The following is a 14,216-nucleotide window of genomic DNA, read 5'->3' on the forward strand; positions in this document are numbered from 1 at the left end:
GAATTAGGCTAGCAGTTGACCCATGTGACTTCTACCATTGGATCTTAATTTAGACTACACCTCAAACTAATGACTAGACTTACACTTCAGTTTAAACTTATAAACATTCTCTTCTTTATTTTAAAGAAAAATAATAATTAAAAGTGAATTATGTATCATCTTTTAGTTGGTGAAGCAACACAGTAGTTGCATTATGTATCACAGCTACTAACTGCGAATTACAATTGAATGATTACCACATTTTCACACATTCACAGCTACCAAACAAAACAAGTATACGCAGAAATAAGAAAAAAAAAACATTAAAAGGTATAGTTAATAGGTATCGTTAGAGTATTTGTTATTAGGTTATTTTAAGAACGTTTTTATACTACTTTTATAGGAAATATAAAAAATTTTCAAAAATATTTTTTTTGTTCTATAAAAATATTTTATAACCCAATGTACTTAAGACATTTGTTAATTTATATCACATTAAAAACCCTCATTCTATTGAAGAGAAATACTTTACATTGTCCGATCCCACCAAACCTTATGGCAGATATGGGAAGGGAATAAATTACACAATAACTTTAAAGACAAAAATAATTTACAACTATTAAAGTGGCAAATTGTTAATGATAAGAAAAAAAGTAATATCAGTGATAGATTTAGAATTTAGATAAAACTAGTATTAAAAATTTGCTAAATCACTATTACAAAGAATTTTGTGAAAATTATTGTAGATAGCATTAGTCCAAAATATCAGCACATTTTTTCAATTTCTTAATTGGACGAAAGTGTCATGTCTCGTTGAAAACTCAAACTAGCTACTCTATAATATTAATTGTCTGAATGTCTCACATGTTACATGCTTTTGTATAGCAAGCACTAGACACAATTTTGGAAAATAGCTCTCCTTAGTCTGTACTCCTGGGCCAACCAGTTAGGGAAAAAGACTAGCTAATAGTTCTTCCATGGGGAGCATTATTAACGGGGACAATCAAGAAGATCTTAACCAATCTCTCTTGCCAGAATCGTCTATCCAAGATGATGAAGATCATAATTTCAAAGACCTCGCATTAAGGGTGTGGATTGAATCAAAGAAGCTATGGCACATTGTTGGACCAGCCATCTTCAACAGACTGGCTTCCTACTCCATGAACGTCATCACTCAAGCTTTTGCTGGTCATCTCGGGGAAGTAGAACTCGCTTCCACCTCCATAGCCATGAATGTCATCATCGGCTTCTGTTTTGGCCTCGTGGTAATTCATCTCACTCTCTCTCTCTCTCTGGGGATCGATATACTGTGACTTAGTCTCTCTACTGTGTTTTTTTTACATTGTTGTAGGAAGTTGAGAAATTTAACAGTTTCGCTTTTGGATAAACACTACTCTTTTAACAATTATGCTACATTTTATTAGTTGGGGATGGCGAGCGCATTGGAGACACTGTGTGGACAGGCTTTTGGGGCAAAGAGGTACCCTATGTTGGGCATATATCTTCAAAGGTCATGGATTGTGCTGTTCCTATGTTGTGTTTTGCTCTTGCCCTTTTACGTTTTTGCTGGTCCCATTTTGAAACTCATAGGACTGTCCAACGAAGTGGCGGAGCAGACAGGGTTGGTGGCTCAGTGGCTCATACCTTTGCACTTCAGCTTTGCATTTTACTTCCCAATGCAAAGGTTCTTACAGTCCCAGCTCAAGACCTTAGTGATTGCATGGATGTCTTTGGTGGCTCTATTGCTGACTGTTTTGCTTAGTTGGTTGTTCGTTATTGTGTGGGATTTTGGACTCGTTGGTGCCATTGTTGCTTTGGATATCTCATGGTGGGCTTTGGGTGTTGGATTGTTGGTGTATATTGTGTGTGGTGGATGTCCTCTAACTTGGACTGGTTTGTCTGTGCAAGCCTTTTCAGGGCTCTGGGAGTTTCTCAAACTCTCTGCTGCTTCAGGAGTCATGCTCTGGTGTGTAATAAACAGTGATGTACTTCTAGTTCGATACTTAGACAAAAACGGCAACATTTTTCTTGATTTTTTAAATAATGGTTATCATGATATGTTGCAACTGGTATATAACAAAGTAGTATTAGTGATAAACATAGTTTATGGTTCATAATTTCTCTTTTGCTGGTGATATATGCAGTTTGGAGTTTTGGTACTACAAAATACTTATGTTGATGACTGGGTACTTAAAGGATGCTACTATAGCCGTGGATGCCTTGTCAATCTGGTTTGAGACTTGCATTGATTTGTTAAAGTTTAGAATATAGTTTATCATAAAAACATCAACAATAACCAAACTTTAGTCCCATATTTTTAAGTAGGCTATGGACAAATTGCACTTTGAATATGACACTATATGATTAATAATTTCCTGATATCTCCTCTTTTCAGCATGAATATCATTGGGTGGGAGATGATGATCCACTTGGCTTTTCTTGCGGGTGTTGGGTATCATTTCTCATCCCTTTCATACTTTTTTAGTTTCAAAGTTAATCTTAGACATAATTCGGAATGAACCTACATACAAACCACCACATGAGGATATCATAATGCCCTCCTTAATTAATAAGAAAATTAGGGTTAAAATCTTCTCTACCACATTGTTGAGTCTTGTGGCCTGTGGGTGAGAGACCCAAGGGATCTAAATGACTCGATCTCTCAAACTGTAGACTCATAAAGCATCTTTGGCATCACGTGGTCACCAACTTAATTAGAACTACAATGAGCCAAATTGAAATAAATACCCAAATAGCCACTTTTCAAGATTACTAAATGTTACCAGAATACTTGCCCCAAGAGGGAGGAAGTTTTTATTTTTATAATTCAATAGTTGAAAGAGAGGCATTCAAATTTGGATGTGTATGTGTCTATTAAAAACACAAAGAAATTTTTTTTCCCTATAAGGTAAGCCCCCACATTGCGAATTAGTGAGTTGTATATTAATTTTAGATGTATGCAAAGTTATATATAGTAAGATCAATAAGAATATTCTCCGTTGGTTAATTATTTACTCAGTAATTATTTCATAGTTCAATAAGAGGTTAATGGTGTAACTTCATTTCAAAATTTTTGCCATGAAATTCACAGAGTAAGGGTAGCCAATGAACTGGGAGCAGGGGATGCTAAAGCAGCGAAATTTGCGAGTATAGTGTCTGTGGTGTATTCCACAATGCTTGGACTCCTTTTCTGCCTATTAATCTTGATTTTCCTCGATGAGTTCATAGACATATTTACATCCAGCACTGAAGTGGTTCAAGAAGTTGATAAATTGTTGTACCTCTTAGGAGCCGCAATTCTTCTTAACAGCGTTCAACCAGTTTTATCAGGTGAGTTCCTGCTTTCAACCCTAGGGGCCTAGAGCATGTATGTCACACCTTATTTTATGTTTATTTAGTTTAATTGGCTTATTAGAGCATCCATATTGGTAGAGCTAAAAATTTAGCTATTTGGCATCTACAAAAGTCACTTTATCTATTTTACCTCTTCACTTTACAATACACCCAACATTAATGGATCTATATTTTTAACTATTTGATTAAAATAATACAAATAACTTATTAGAATAATAATAAAAACATCCACCACAAACTTCAGCAACCAACCACAACCACCTCCACCATCCGCCTTAACCACACTCACAACCGCAACCACCACCTCCACCACTAGTCCACAACAAGAAAAAAAAAAAAAAAAAAAAGGAAGCCCGATCTACCCACACAACCACAACCACCACCACACCACAACCCACAACAAAGAAAAAAAAAAAAAGCAACCAAGCAAGGTCGACGGCGAGGGTGACATGGGCCAGTGGCGTTGGTCGGCGGCATGGGTCGGCAGCGTGGGGGTGGGCTGGCGGAAGTTGAGAGAGAGGTGAGAGTTGTGAGTTAAGAGTTCTGAACGATAAAGAAAGAAAAAAAAAATAAATAAATAATATTTTAATGGGAGGTAGAATAATTTTTTTTTTTTTAAGCTTTCATCTACAGTGCACAACCATATATAGTTGTGCACTGTAGCAATGTAGGTAAAAAATTTACCTATACCACCACCATTGTAGCAACCTTTTTGTATGTAGTGGTGCTAAAAATAGCTTTTTAGCACCACCATTGTAGATGCTCTTATGTGCAATATTTATTTTACTTTTTTGACAAGGCTTATGCACAATTATTAAAGTCTTATTCTTTTTAAATGCAACTGTATTTTTTTAATTTAACTTTTAAACCTAATAAACCAATATAAATTAGCTTTCTCAAACAAGCACTTATTCCACAATGTCATTGAATCACAAAATTTTCAGCATTGACTCTAAGGTTAATTACAACTTACCTACCTATGATTTGGCTGAAATTTAAGCTGCCTACTCATGATTTGAAATTTGACATTTTACCCACCTGAGATTAGCTCAGTTAGGATTCCGTTACCCACCTTTTCTAAAAATGGGGCTAAGTATGTATTTTTGCTTTCTTTTATGTTTTTCTCCTCTCAAAACATTTTTTTTTAAAAAAAAACATAAAAAAAAAAGAGAAAATAAGATTAAAAAGTGAGGGTTTTGTAAAGCTTTTGTCAAGAATCATCTCCAACAAAAACAAATTACTTCATCTATTTCTAAGCAACCAACGAAGCCATAGTATCTAAAGCCAAAAGATTGCAGCACAGAGGTAGCATCTTCATCAGACATTAAAGATACGATTTGGTAATGATGGGTACTGCTTAAGCAAGCTTGAATACGTATAAAATCATTCAAAGTTGAATCTATGTGTGTTGAACAATTGAAGGAGGTGTAGTTATATGTGTTGTACTCAAAAGGAGATGAAGTTAAATCAGGGATTCGAAACAGTCTTGGATCAATGCAACCATCTGGATCATATAAATCAATCCACTGCCCTATGTAACTGATACTATTTACATAAAACTTCCTTGAATGTGGCAGCTCAAGCATGTTATAGTTGTCCTTGGTGCAAGATAGCTCAAACCCGAGGTATCCACAGTGTTTTGGCTGTTGGTCCTTTAGCCAAAATGGGAATCGAATGGTTGGGCCATCATCTCCGCACCATGCTATCTTGCACCCATCTGGCTCTAATCCAAACTCTGCAGCATTTACGAACAGGAGAAAGCAAAAGAGAATTATGGACATTTAAAACTTTAGATGCTATAGCTTCATTGGTTGCTTAGAAATGGACGAAGGAATTTTTTTTTCATGAATATGATCAATGGCGGCTCTAGAAATTTTGTTTAGAAGGGTTATTAAGAAATTTAAATCAAGAAAAAATTTTAATAAAAAGAGAAGTTAAATATATTAAGTTATCAACAACAAAAAAATTACAATTTCCTTTTACAAGTTTTCAAATTTCGAATTGTTATATGATAGTTTATTATGAGCATTTAATATTTATTGCCAATGTGGATAGCTATTTAATCATTTCATTTTGTTAAGTTTGTCTAATATTTTTATTTTTAAACAGTTGTTATTATCTATTTGTCATTGTTTTTATAAAAATATTTTAAACTAAATGAATAAACTCAACTCATTGGCTCATTCATATATAAAATAATACACTACGTATCTACTTAACTAATTAAATGCTTAAACAATAAGATAGTAACCTCACCTACACTTGTGTTTGTATTGAATTGTATAGCAGTTAGTGTATTGTAATGGCATAGCAATGGGTACACGTGTGTTGTATTGGGATTGTATATCAGCTGGTGTATTGAGATGATTAGCTGGTTAGTGTTGATTAGGAGTTAGTTAAAGAGGGGGCTAACTAACATTCTGTTAGGGAAGTTGGGACAGTTACAAATGTAAGGGAGGGTTCATTTGTATTAGGCAGTTAAGCAATAATACTCTCAAGCATTATCTCTATTACTATCTCTCTATCTCTTTGCTATGGAGGCCTCCTTGAAGTGACCAATCTTTTTCTTCTTCTTTGCCATCTTCCTATAACCAGAATCTTAACACAATCACTAACTTTACAATTTTTTTCTTGAATTTTTTCGACTTTATAACAAAATGTTATTATAACATGATAACAATATACACATATGCAACAAATCATCTCTATTTCCTAATTATTAAATTATATAAAGTTATATTATATTTATACTATACATGTACACAAACATCTACACACATCATTATTCACACAAATAAAATTACAACAAAAAGTAATGCACACAGTCAATATTAGACACACTCATACACAAATAAAATAAATTTATAATAATTAAAGAGTGACTTACAATTTACAAACACTTATTATTACTCTTAGAGTCAGAAATACTTGTAATAAGGATGCATAAGATTTAAGTCAGGGTATGTAAAAATATTTTTAAAAATAAATTAAAGTATTAAACTAAAAAAAATTAATGTGTTAAAAAAAAAAATTGAAGTCAAGGGGTTCATTTGAACCTCTTGAACAAAGTGTAGCACCGCCCCTGGATATGATTCTTGATAGAAACTTCTATGGTGATGGTAATGTTTGTTCATAATTTTTACAAAACTCTCACTTTTTGATCTTATTTTCTCTATTTTTTTTAATATTTTAAGAGGAGAAAAACATAAAAAAGAGCAAAAATACATATTTAGCATCCATTTTTAACAGAAGTGGGTAACGGAACCCTAATTGAGATAACCAGAGGTAGCTAAAGTGTCAAATTTTAAATCATGGGTAGACAACTTAAATTTCGGCTAAACCACAGATGGATAAGCTGTAATTAACCATTTTTTTCTATTTTTATTTTATAATTAGGGTAGGGAAATTCAAACTTACCGTTTTTTTTTTCCTTTTTTTATCACGAAGAGACCAAACATTGCTACTAAACCTGCAATACCTTAATTAATACTAGAATTATAAATCCGTTTTCTTGATTTTGACAGGAGTAGCTATTGGATCGGGATGGCAAGCTTTAGTTGCGTATGTAAATCTTGGGTGTTACTATATCATTGGACTTCCACTTGGAATTCTAATGGGATGGGTTTTTAATCTAGGCCTTATGGTAAGTTTCCCAACTATATATCTGCCTTCTTTAATTTCTAGCTTTATGTGTCGGATTGTTAGCAAGCATCATTATGATTGGAATAATTTATAATGGCATCTTCATTCATATCATATCTTTTTTTTTTTTCGCGGCATATATATAATGTCATGATCACATTGCAATAGAAAATGATTTATGGACAACATGCCCAATGGCCATTATGATTTGTGATAGGTAACTTTGCCTTGATAAATTTTTATATAACTTTTTTTTTATACAATTTTGATATGATAAGTTGTTAATAGCAGACAATAAAGTGATTTTAATAATAATTTCAAGCAAAAATTACTAATAAATCACCACCTATATTATGAAAAATATTGTACATATAGAATTACTCAATTTGCATTTCCAATAGTGATTTTTTATTTTTTATTTTATTTTTTTGGGTGCTGAATAACAAATTTCTTTGAGCAAGCGAATGGAAACCATGGACCTTCAATTAGGAATCGAAGAGGCAGAAATGGGCCCTGAAGTAGATTATAAATGAGCCAGCCTATCTTCACAGTTCACACAATATATGCTAACCTTACACTAAGAATGGAAGAGATGAGAATGGGCCCCGTAGCACGAATCAACCCAACGGGTCACAACAAATGGGGGCCTTTATTGGCTGCTCCATTAACAAGAAGATGATTCCCAACAAAGAGCTTAATATGATAGTTCTATTATAGCCTAGAGGTCTTCAGATTTATTAGGGGTTTCAATTCGAATTAACGTGTCGGGTTCGTATCGTGTGGAGGTAGGGGTATTCGACTAAATGGCTCAACTCTAACCCGACACATTTAATAATCGTGTCATGATTCTTCAACCCTAACCCGACTTGTTAATAAGGCGGGTTGACCTGATCTAACCCATTTGATCCGCTTACCACTTAATAAACGAGTCGTATTAGGTTGACACGAATGTAACGCAACCCATTTCAACCTGCATAATATTAAATATAACATCCATCTAGAAATAATTTTTTTTTTACATCTCAAAATCAATGCATACATTTCAAGTCTTCAACCTACATTCAAAATAATATAGTTCAACAAAAATATAACATTCATCTAGAAATAAGTTCTTTACACTCCAAAATAAGTGCATACACTTCAACCCAAATTCAAAATAACATAGTTTAACAAAAATAAAATAACATGTTTAACAAAAATATAATATCTTTGGAACTCGCCAAATGCTAAGTATCATTATTGAAAGAATTTGAGCAAATAGTAGGCTAATCTTGACTATGAGTACGATTATCATCCATAGATTTTATTTTATAACCTATCTCAATAAACTCACTTGCAAGATATGCAGACGGTGTCCAACACAAATACAAACACCAAAAAAAAAAAAAAAAACACGACACAAGATAAAACCTACAGCCATGGCCTTAATCAACAATTAATATATCTCATATATTAATAACAGCACATGGGGTTCGAAATATATAGAACAAAAACATTATGCAGAAAAAATTACTACAGAATTTTGAAAGACCAAGAAAACAGTTTTCTTTAATTCTGAAACTCACTAAACACATGAGAGAGAGAGAGAGAGAGAGAGAGAGAGAGAGAACAGTAACTAGTTTGAGACTTTGAGTTTGAGAATTGGGCATGAGACTATAAGATAGTAGAGTGAGTAGTATGACTGAAATTAAAAAATAAAAAAAATTAGAAATTTATAAGAAGGTTTAGAGACTTAGGGTTTGTAGGGTTTAGAAATTTAGGGTTTGTAAAATTTCAATTTCCAATTATATCCCATGTAAGTGTTTGTAATTACTCACTTTTTCTTTTTAAATTTAAAATATATGTTGGATATAAAAGGTATTTGACAAATCTAAAATAAAATGAATATTTATTTATTATACGAGTTAAACGGGTTATGTTAAGTGGGTCATTTCGGGTTGACATAAATAAATTGACGTGTCAAACGTGTCTATTGCGAGTTATGCAAGTTGACCCGTTTATGACACATTTCTTATCGTGTCGCTTTTGGGTTGACTCATTTATAACCCAAACCCATTAAGGCCCAACCCTAACCCGCAAAAACCCGTGTCGAGTTCATATCGTGTTCGCGGGTTGGGTCGAACATTGACACCCGTAAGATTTATCACCACACGTATGTCATCTATTCCAACTTTACTAAAATGCTTTTTAAAATTGATGTACCTGCAGGGAATTTGGGCTGGGATGATCATCGGTGGGACTGTCATTCAGACTGTTATATTGGCCATCATAACAATTCGAAGTGATTGGGAAAATGAGGTACACATTTCCATATATTTTCACAATATATATGGTATCATCACTTCTACATATAAGCTGATATAAAATTCATAACCCAATGATTTCTTGGATTTGCAGGCTGCGAAAGCCAGCATACGTGTAAATAAGTGGTCAAATCCTAAACCAGACGATCAATCAGAGATTCTACATTAACAACTATATTACTGATAAATTTTGTTGCTGAGAAGACTCACCAATATTGTAGTGTGTATTCATAAATAAACTTTTTTTAAAACTTAAATTGTTTGTGTAAACCTTAATAATTATGTTCTCTTATATAGCCAATATAGGATCTATTTTTAATCCGTTTAGTTTGCTAAAATTGAAAACTTTTTGCTAAAATTAAAAACTTTTTGCTAAAAGTACTGTAAATAAAGGTAAAAAGTTAATTAAAATAATACAGTGGGACTTATGAAAACTTTGAAGAATTTATTTAATTTTTTATTTTTCATATAAATTTTTTATATGCGTGTCATGTGGTTGTCGTAGATCAAACACATTAACTACCATAATTTATAGGAATTGAAAAATCTTTTCGATTTTGATGGCGTAGATTCTTACATAATAAACCATTTTGTAATTAATTAATCTGTATATTTGAGCCTCAAAAAAGGGAATTTGTTCTGGACATGGAAGAAAGCTTTAATTAATTTGGAAGAGCCACGAGAACTGATTAAATTGCTTAATTCAATATTTAAATATCATCATTTTTTTTAGAAAGATCTAATTGCTAGTCCAGCAATATAAGATGGACTCATTTTCTGCATCAAATACTTAGGCCTGATAATATCGTCCTACATACTCTACACAAATCAACAAGAACCCATGAATATTATGAGGATAAAAATGATATTAATCCATTTTAATATTAAAATGCATTATATTAATCCATTTTAATGTAGGAAATATATGAGACTAATTAACAAAATCAATAGAGTAAATTCAAGAGATTAGAGGAAACTTATCGATGATAGAGAGAGCCAAGGCGTGGAACTCAATCCACTGTCCTAAGAAATGATTTCGCCCCATTGGATTCAATTTATCCTTGGTGCAGAAAGGGCTCCGGCGATCACCCCCAGGATTCAACGGCAAGCTATGGTTGTGTGCACTCACAAGCCAAAGCTTTAAACTCGTATTAATGCCCATAGAAATTGAAGGAAGAGTAAGACACGGAATTAAGAATTTTGTTGCTTTTTTGTATATGTTAAGAGATATCTTTACGTCTGTTTTTATAAGTTATAACAAGGTTGATTCGCACATGTTTGGAAATTTGCCGTGATAAACGTCCCCCTAAAATTTCTCCTTTTAAACTTTCATTTCATAGCTATAGAATTAAAGGTTGATTGTTGTGCATTTGGAAAAATTATTGTATACTCCTAAAGTACCATAAATGCGTATTTCCTCCTTTCACATGAATGGTGGGTCCTACTAATTAAATTTATGGTGAGATCCACCATTCATGTGAAAGGAGGGAGTACGAATTTAAGGTATTCCAAAATTACCCAATAATTTTCCGTGTATTTGGGATTGTGTTGAGGCAAAGGAAAGATCATGTTTTAAGGTGAAAATAAGGAATAGATGAGAGAAATTGGTGGACCAAATGATCTAATGACAGAGGAGAGACCCAGCTGTTATTCCTTAATTTATTTTTACTAATTTAATATGAAACTTTTCCAACATATTATAAGGATAAAAATTATATTAATCCATTTTAATATTAAAATGCATCATCATTTTATCTTTGACCTATTATCCTAAGTTGCCCGCAAGATGTTTCTAGAAGGAAGAATTTTGTGGAGTAGTTTTGTAGCTTGAGGAGAAATTAAAATTGTTAAGATTCTTAAAAAATAAAAATCAAACAATTTAAATTTAATCCTTTAATTTTGGTTATAATTTTCAAATTAGTTCTTTATGTTAAAATTATTATCAATTTAGTCCACTATTTAAATTGATCTTTTACTATTAAATTTTTTAATGAAAACTTACTAAATAAAATGCATTATTCAAAAGATCTTATTGTTTGATTAATATTAATTTTAAAAAATTCTTAAATGACTTCATGCACTAATAATATATTTGGACAAAATAATTAAATTAACTCATTTAGTTATTTACTCATAGATTTTACAATGAAATGGGCCAAAGTAAACCGAAATATACCAAATGGACCAAACCAGACTGAACTAGACCATTAACAGTTAGTTCATTATTTCAATGTTCTTTTTATTATTAAAGAATTAAGTGAAAACATTGATAAGATGATAAGATGAAATGAGGCATTATTTTTTTAAAAAAATCTTATAATTTGATTAATATTAATTTAAAAATTGCTTAAATGACTTCATGCACTAATAATAAATTTTGAAAAAATAATATAGTTAACTCATTTAATTATTTACTAGCAGATTTTACAATTAAAATGAACCGAACTGGAATGAATTGGACCAAAATGGAGTAAATGGACCGAATTGGAATGAATTGGACCAAAGTGGAGTAAATGAAACGAACTGGACCTTAGTGGACCAAAATGAACCATTATTAGTTTAGTCCATTAATTATATTTAAATGTTCTTTTTACTAATAAAAATTTAAGTGAAAACATTCATAACATACATTATTTAAAAGATCTTATTGTTTGATTAAAATTAATTTTAAAAAAGCTTAGATGACTTCACATACTAATAGATTTGAACAAAATAATTAAATTAACTCATTTAATTATTTACTAATAGATTTCACAATTGAAATGGACCTAATGGATTGAAATATTACATTGATGTAACTCAATGGTTGTCACTCTATAAGTATAAATGCTTGTGGGGTGTGGAGGGCAAAGGCTAGAGTTCAAGTCTCCATGAGAGAGTTTCACACACATATATACTTAGATTAGATTAGAGTAGAAATTCTATCTTGTATAAAAAAAAATTTTAAAAATTTTTTAGATATTATATAAATATAAATGAGTAATATTTTATCACCATTTCATGATGCAGACCATTCTATCTATAAAAAAATAATTAGATTTTTGTGAGGTCACATCATTGATCATTGATATTTGTTTAAAATTAAAACACATACTTTATGGGAAATTTGATTTATTAATTTTTAAACAATGACCATAAAAAATAAAACCTTAAACTTGAAATTATTGTAATCCGCTATGGATTCTTAACCACTTATCAAGGTGTAAATGTCACCTTCTTCGAGTTGGTTGGAGGGTTTGGGCTCCAAACTGGTTTTGTTATTCTTTCCAATTATTTCTATCCAAAATTACTCATATCTATCACATCCTTAAAATTACAAATTTTTTTAATCTTGGTGACATGTATTGTTAATCTTTGTGGTACTCTTCCGAATAGATACAATTAAAGTTAAAAGTATATTAGAAACGTTAAAAACCATGACTTGAAGTTACAGTTTTCTTAATTTATGAAGATTATGTGTATTATGTGTGCAAATGTGCATAAAAAAACACTCCAAATAAATATCATAAAAAACACAGAATCCATGCAGCAGAATTTAGGTCAATTACAAGTGTCTCTTTGTATATATGACAATGACATATCTATTTAGAACAAGACATGTCACTGTCCCACCTACTAAATAACATAAGAAAACGCCATGGACATTGTCTTGTCTCTTGACAGTTTCTTAGGCAGGAACCAATAATGCACTCTACAAAAATAATTTTTAAGTACAATATTTTAAGCTATTCAATTAAATTGAGCAAAGATACTATCACAACATTTTACATAATTTTACCATTCATTTCGTACGTGATGAATGGTGAGTAATGGAGATATTCACCATTGTGTAAAACATGTGGCAATAGCATTACTCATTTGAATTCAATCGATTTAAACAACTGGCCCGAGTCAGCGATTTGCTTTCTGACCCGAGCTGACTCGCTAACTGACTCGTCTCTGTGTCCCATAGTCACCACCACCAGCCTCATTTCCTCTCTCTTTTCCCTCACCATCAACACCTTCTTCTTCGTCTGTCTTATCAAATCCCAAAACCCATCATTATCTTCTCGATTCAGCCTCTCTTTGCAATCCTCAAGCCTCTTCAACACGTTAAAAAACTGAGTCGACTCAGTACCGCAGATCATACTTTCCATTCTATTCCCGAGTTCCACAACTCGTACAAATATTTCAGATTGAACCAACATGAAATCTTCACCAACGATTCTCATCACCTCGAAGACCAAACTGTTAACATGTAACGAATCCGGAGCTTCACAAATTTTCTCTGTAAAATCAACAAGAACATTTATTTCCTTTAATAATTCCGAGTTCAACAAGCTCAAAACCTTTTGTTCTTTATCTTTGTTATCTACTCTGTATGAACATGAACAAAAGTAATAACCCAAAACCCTAGAAACCATCAAACTTTGTTCCAATAAACCCGCGTACCATCTTACCCAATTCGACAATTCCCACGTTTCCACATCGGAATTGTCTCTAAAATTCGATAGGTTAAGGAAGTTTTTGCCACCAGAGCATGGATAAAAAGAGAGCTGGTCTTTTAGAATGAAGGAGCCCCTGTTGATAACGTTATGAATTGTGAGAAGGCATTTTAGGGCAACGGAAGCACTTTGCGTGTCATGCAAGCGATCCATTAGTACTTTTATGCATGCACACGCGGTGAGGCGGGACCCGTTGCCAAAGTTGAGAACGGCGGCAAGGCGCTTCTCAGACGGAGGAGACGGGTTGTGCGTGGTGGCGTGGAGGACCGCGAAGTTTACAGAGGCGTGGCATTTGGTTATTGATAGGGTTGCTTTGATCAAAGAGGCTTTGTCTTTGAGACTATCTATGAGATTTCTTAGCTTCTTTAGCCTACCCATGGTGAGTCAAAGAAAGAGGATAAGGAGAGCCTAGAGAGGAAGGAGTGGGAAGAGAGAAGTATTAAGATGAATTTGA

General features: G+C 32.6%; 2 protein-coding genes across 2 annotated transcripts; one reads left to right on the forward strand and one right to left on the reverse strand.

The window, feature by feature from the left end:
- The first annotated feature begins 885 nt into the window (after nt 1–885).
- Nucleotides 886–9,506, forward strand: LOC142622274 (protein DETOXIFICATION 27-like). The gene is made up of 8 exons (XM_075795719.1): nt 886–1,244; nt 1,404–1,945; nt 2,124–2,210; nt 2,375–2,431; nt 3,071–3,309; nt 6,858–6,976; nt 9,184–9,273; nt 9,373–9,506. Exons 1-8 carry the CDS (start codon nt 957–959, stop codon nt 9,445–9,447), a joined length of 1,497 nt encoding a protein of 498 aa, XP_075651834.1. The 5' UTR covers nt 886–956; the 3' UTR covers nt 9,448–9,506.
- A 3,268-nt stretch (nt 9,507–12,774) lies between these two features.
- On the reverse strand, nt 12,775–14,216 carry LOC142621800 (putative clathrin assembly protein At4g40080). The gene has a single exon (XM_075795164.1). It carries the CDS (start codon nt 14,138–14,140, stop codon nt 13,133–13,135), a length of 1,008 nt encoding a protein of 335 aa, XP_075651279.1. The 5' UTR covers nt 14,141–14,216; the 3' UTR covers nt 12,775–13,132.

The sequence above is a fragment of the Castanea sativa genome, chromosome 1 (genome assembly GCF_040712315.1).
Source record: "Castanea sativa cultivar Marrone di Chiusa Pesio chromosome 1, ASM4071231v1".
Taxonomy (NCBI): domain Eukaryota; kingdom Viridiplantae; phylum Streptophyta; class Magnoliopsida; order Fagales; family Fagaceae; genus Castanea; species Castanea sativa.

Excerpts from the sequence above, each read along its gene's own strand:
- LOC142622274 (XM_075795719.1), top strand. The coding sequence starts at position 957 with ATGGGGAGCATTATTAACGGGGACAATCAAGAAGATCTTAACCAATCT. Across the intron at positions 1,245-1,403 it reads GCTTCTGTTTTGGCCTCGTG|TTGGGGATGGCGAGCGCATT; the intron begins GTAATTCATCTC and ends ACATTTTATTAG. Across the intron at positions 9,274-9,372 it reads GAAGTGATTGGGAAAATGAG|GCTGCGAAAGCCAGCATACG; the intron begins GTACACATTTCC and ends TTGGATTTGCAG.
- LOC142621800 (XM_075795164.1), bottom strand. The coding sequence starts at position 14,140 with ATGGGTAGGCTAAAGAAGCTAAGAAATCTCATAGATAGTCTCAAAGAC.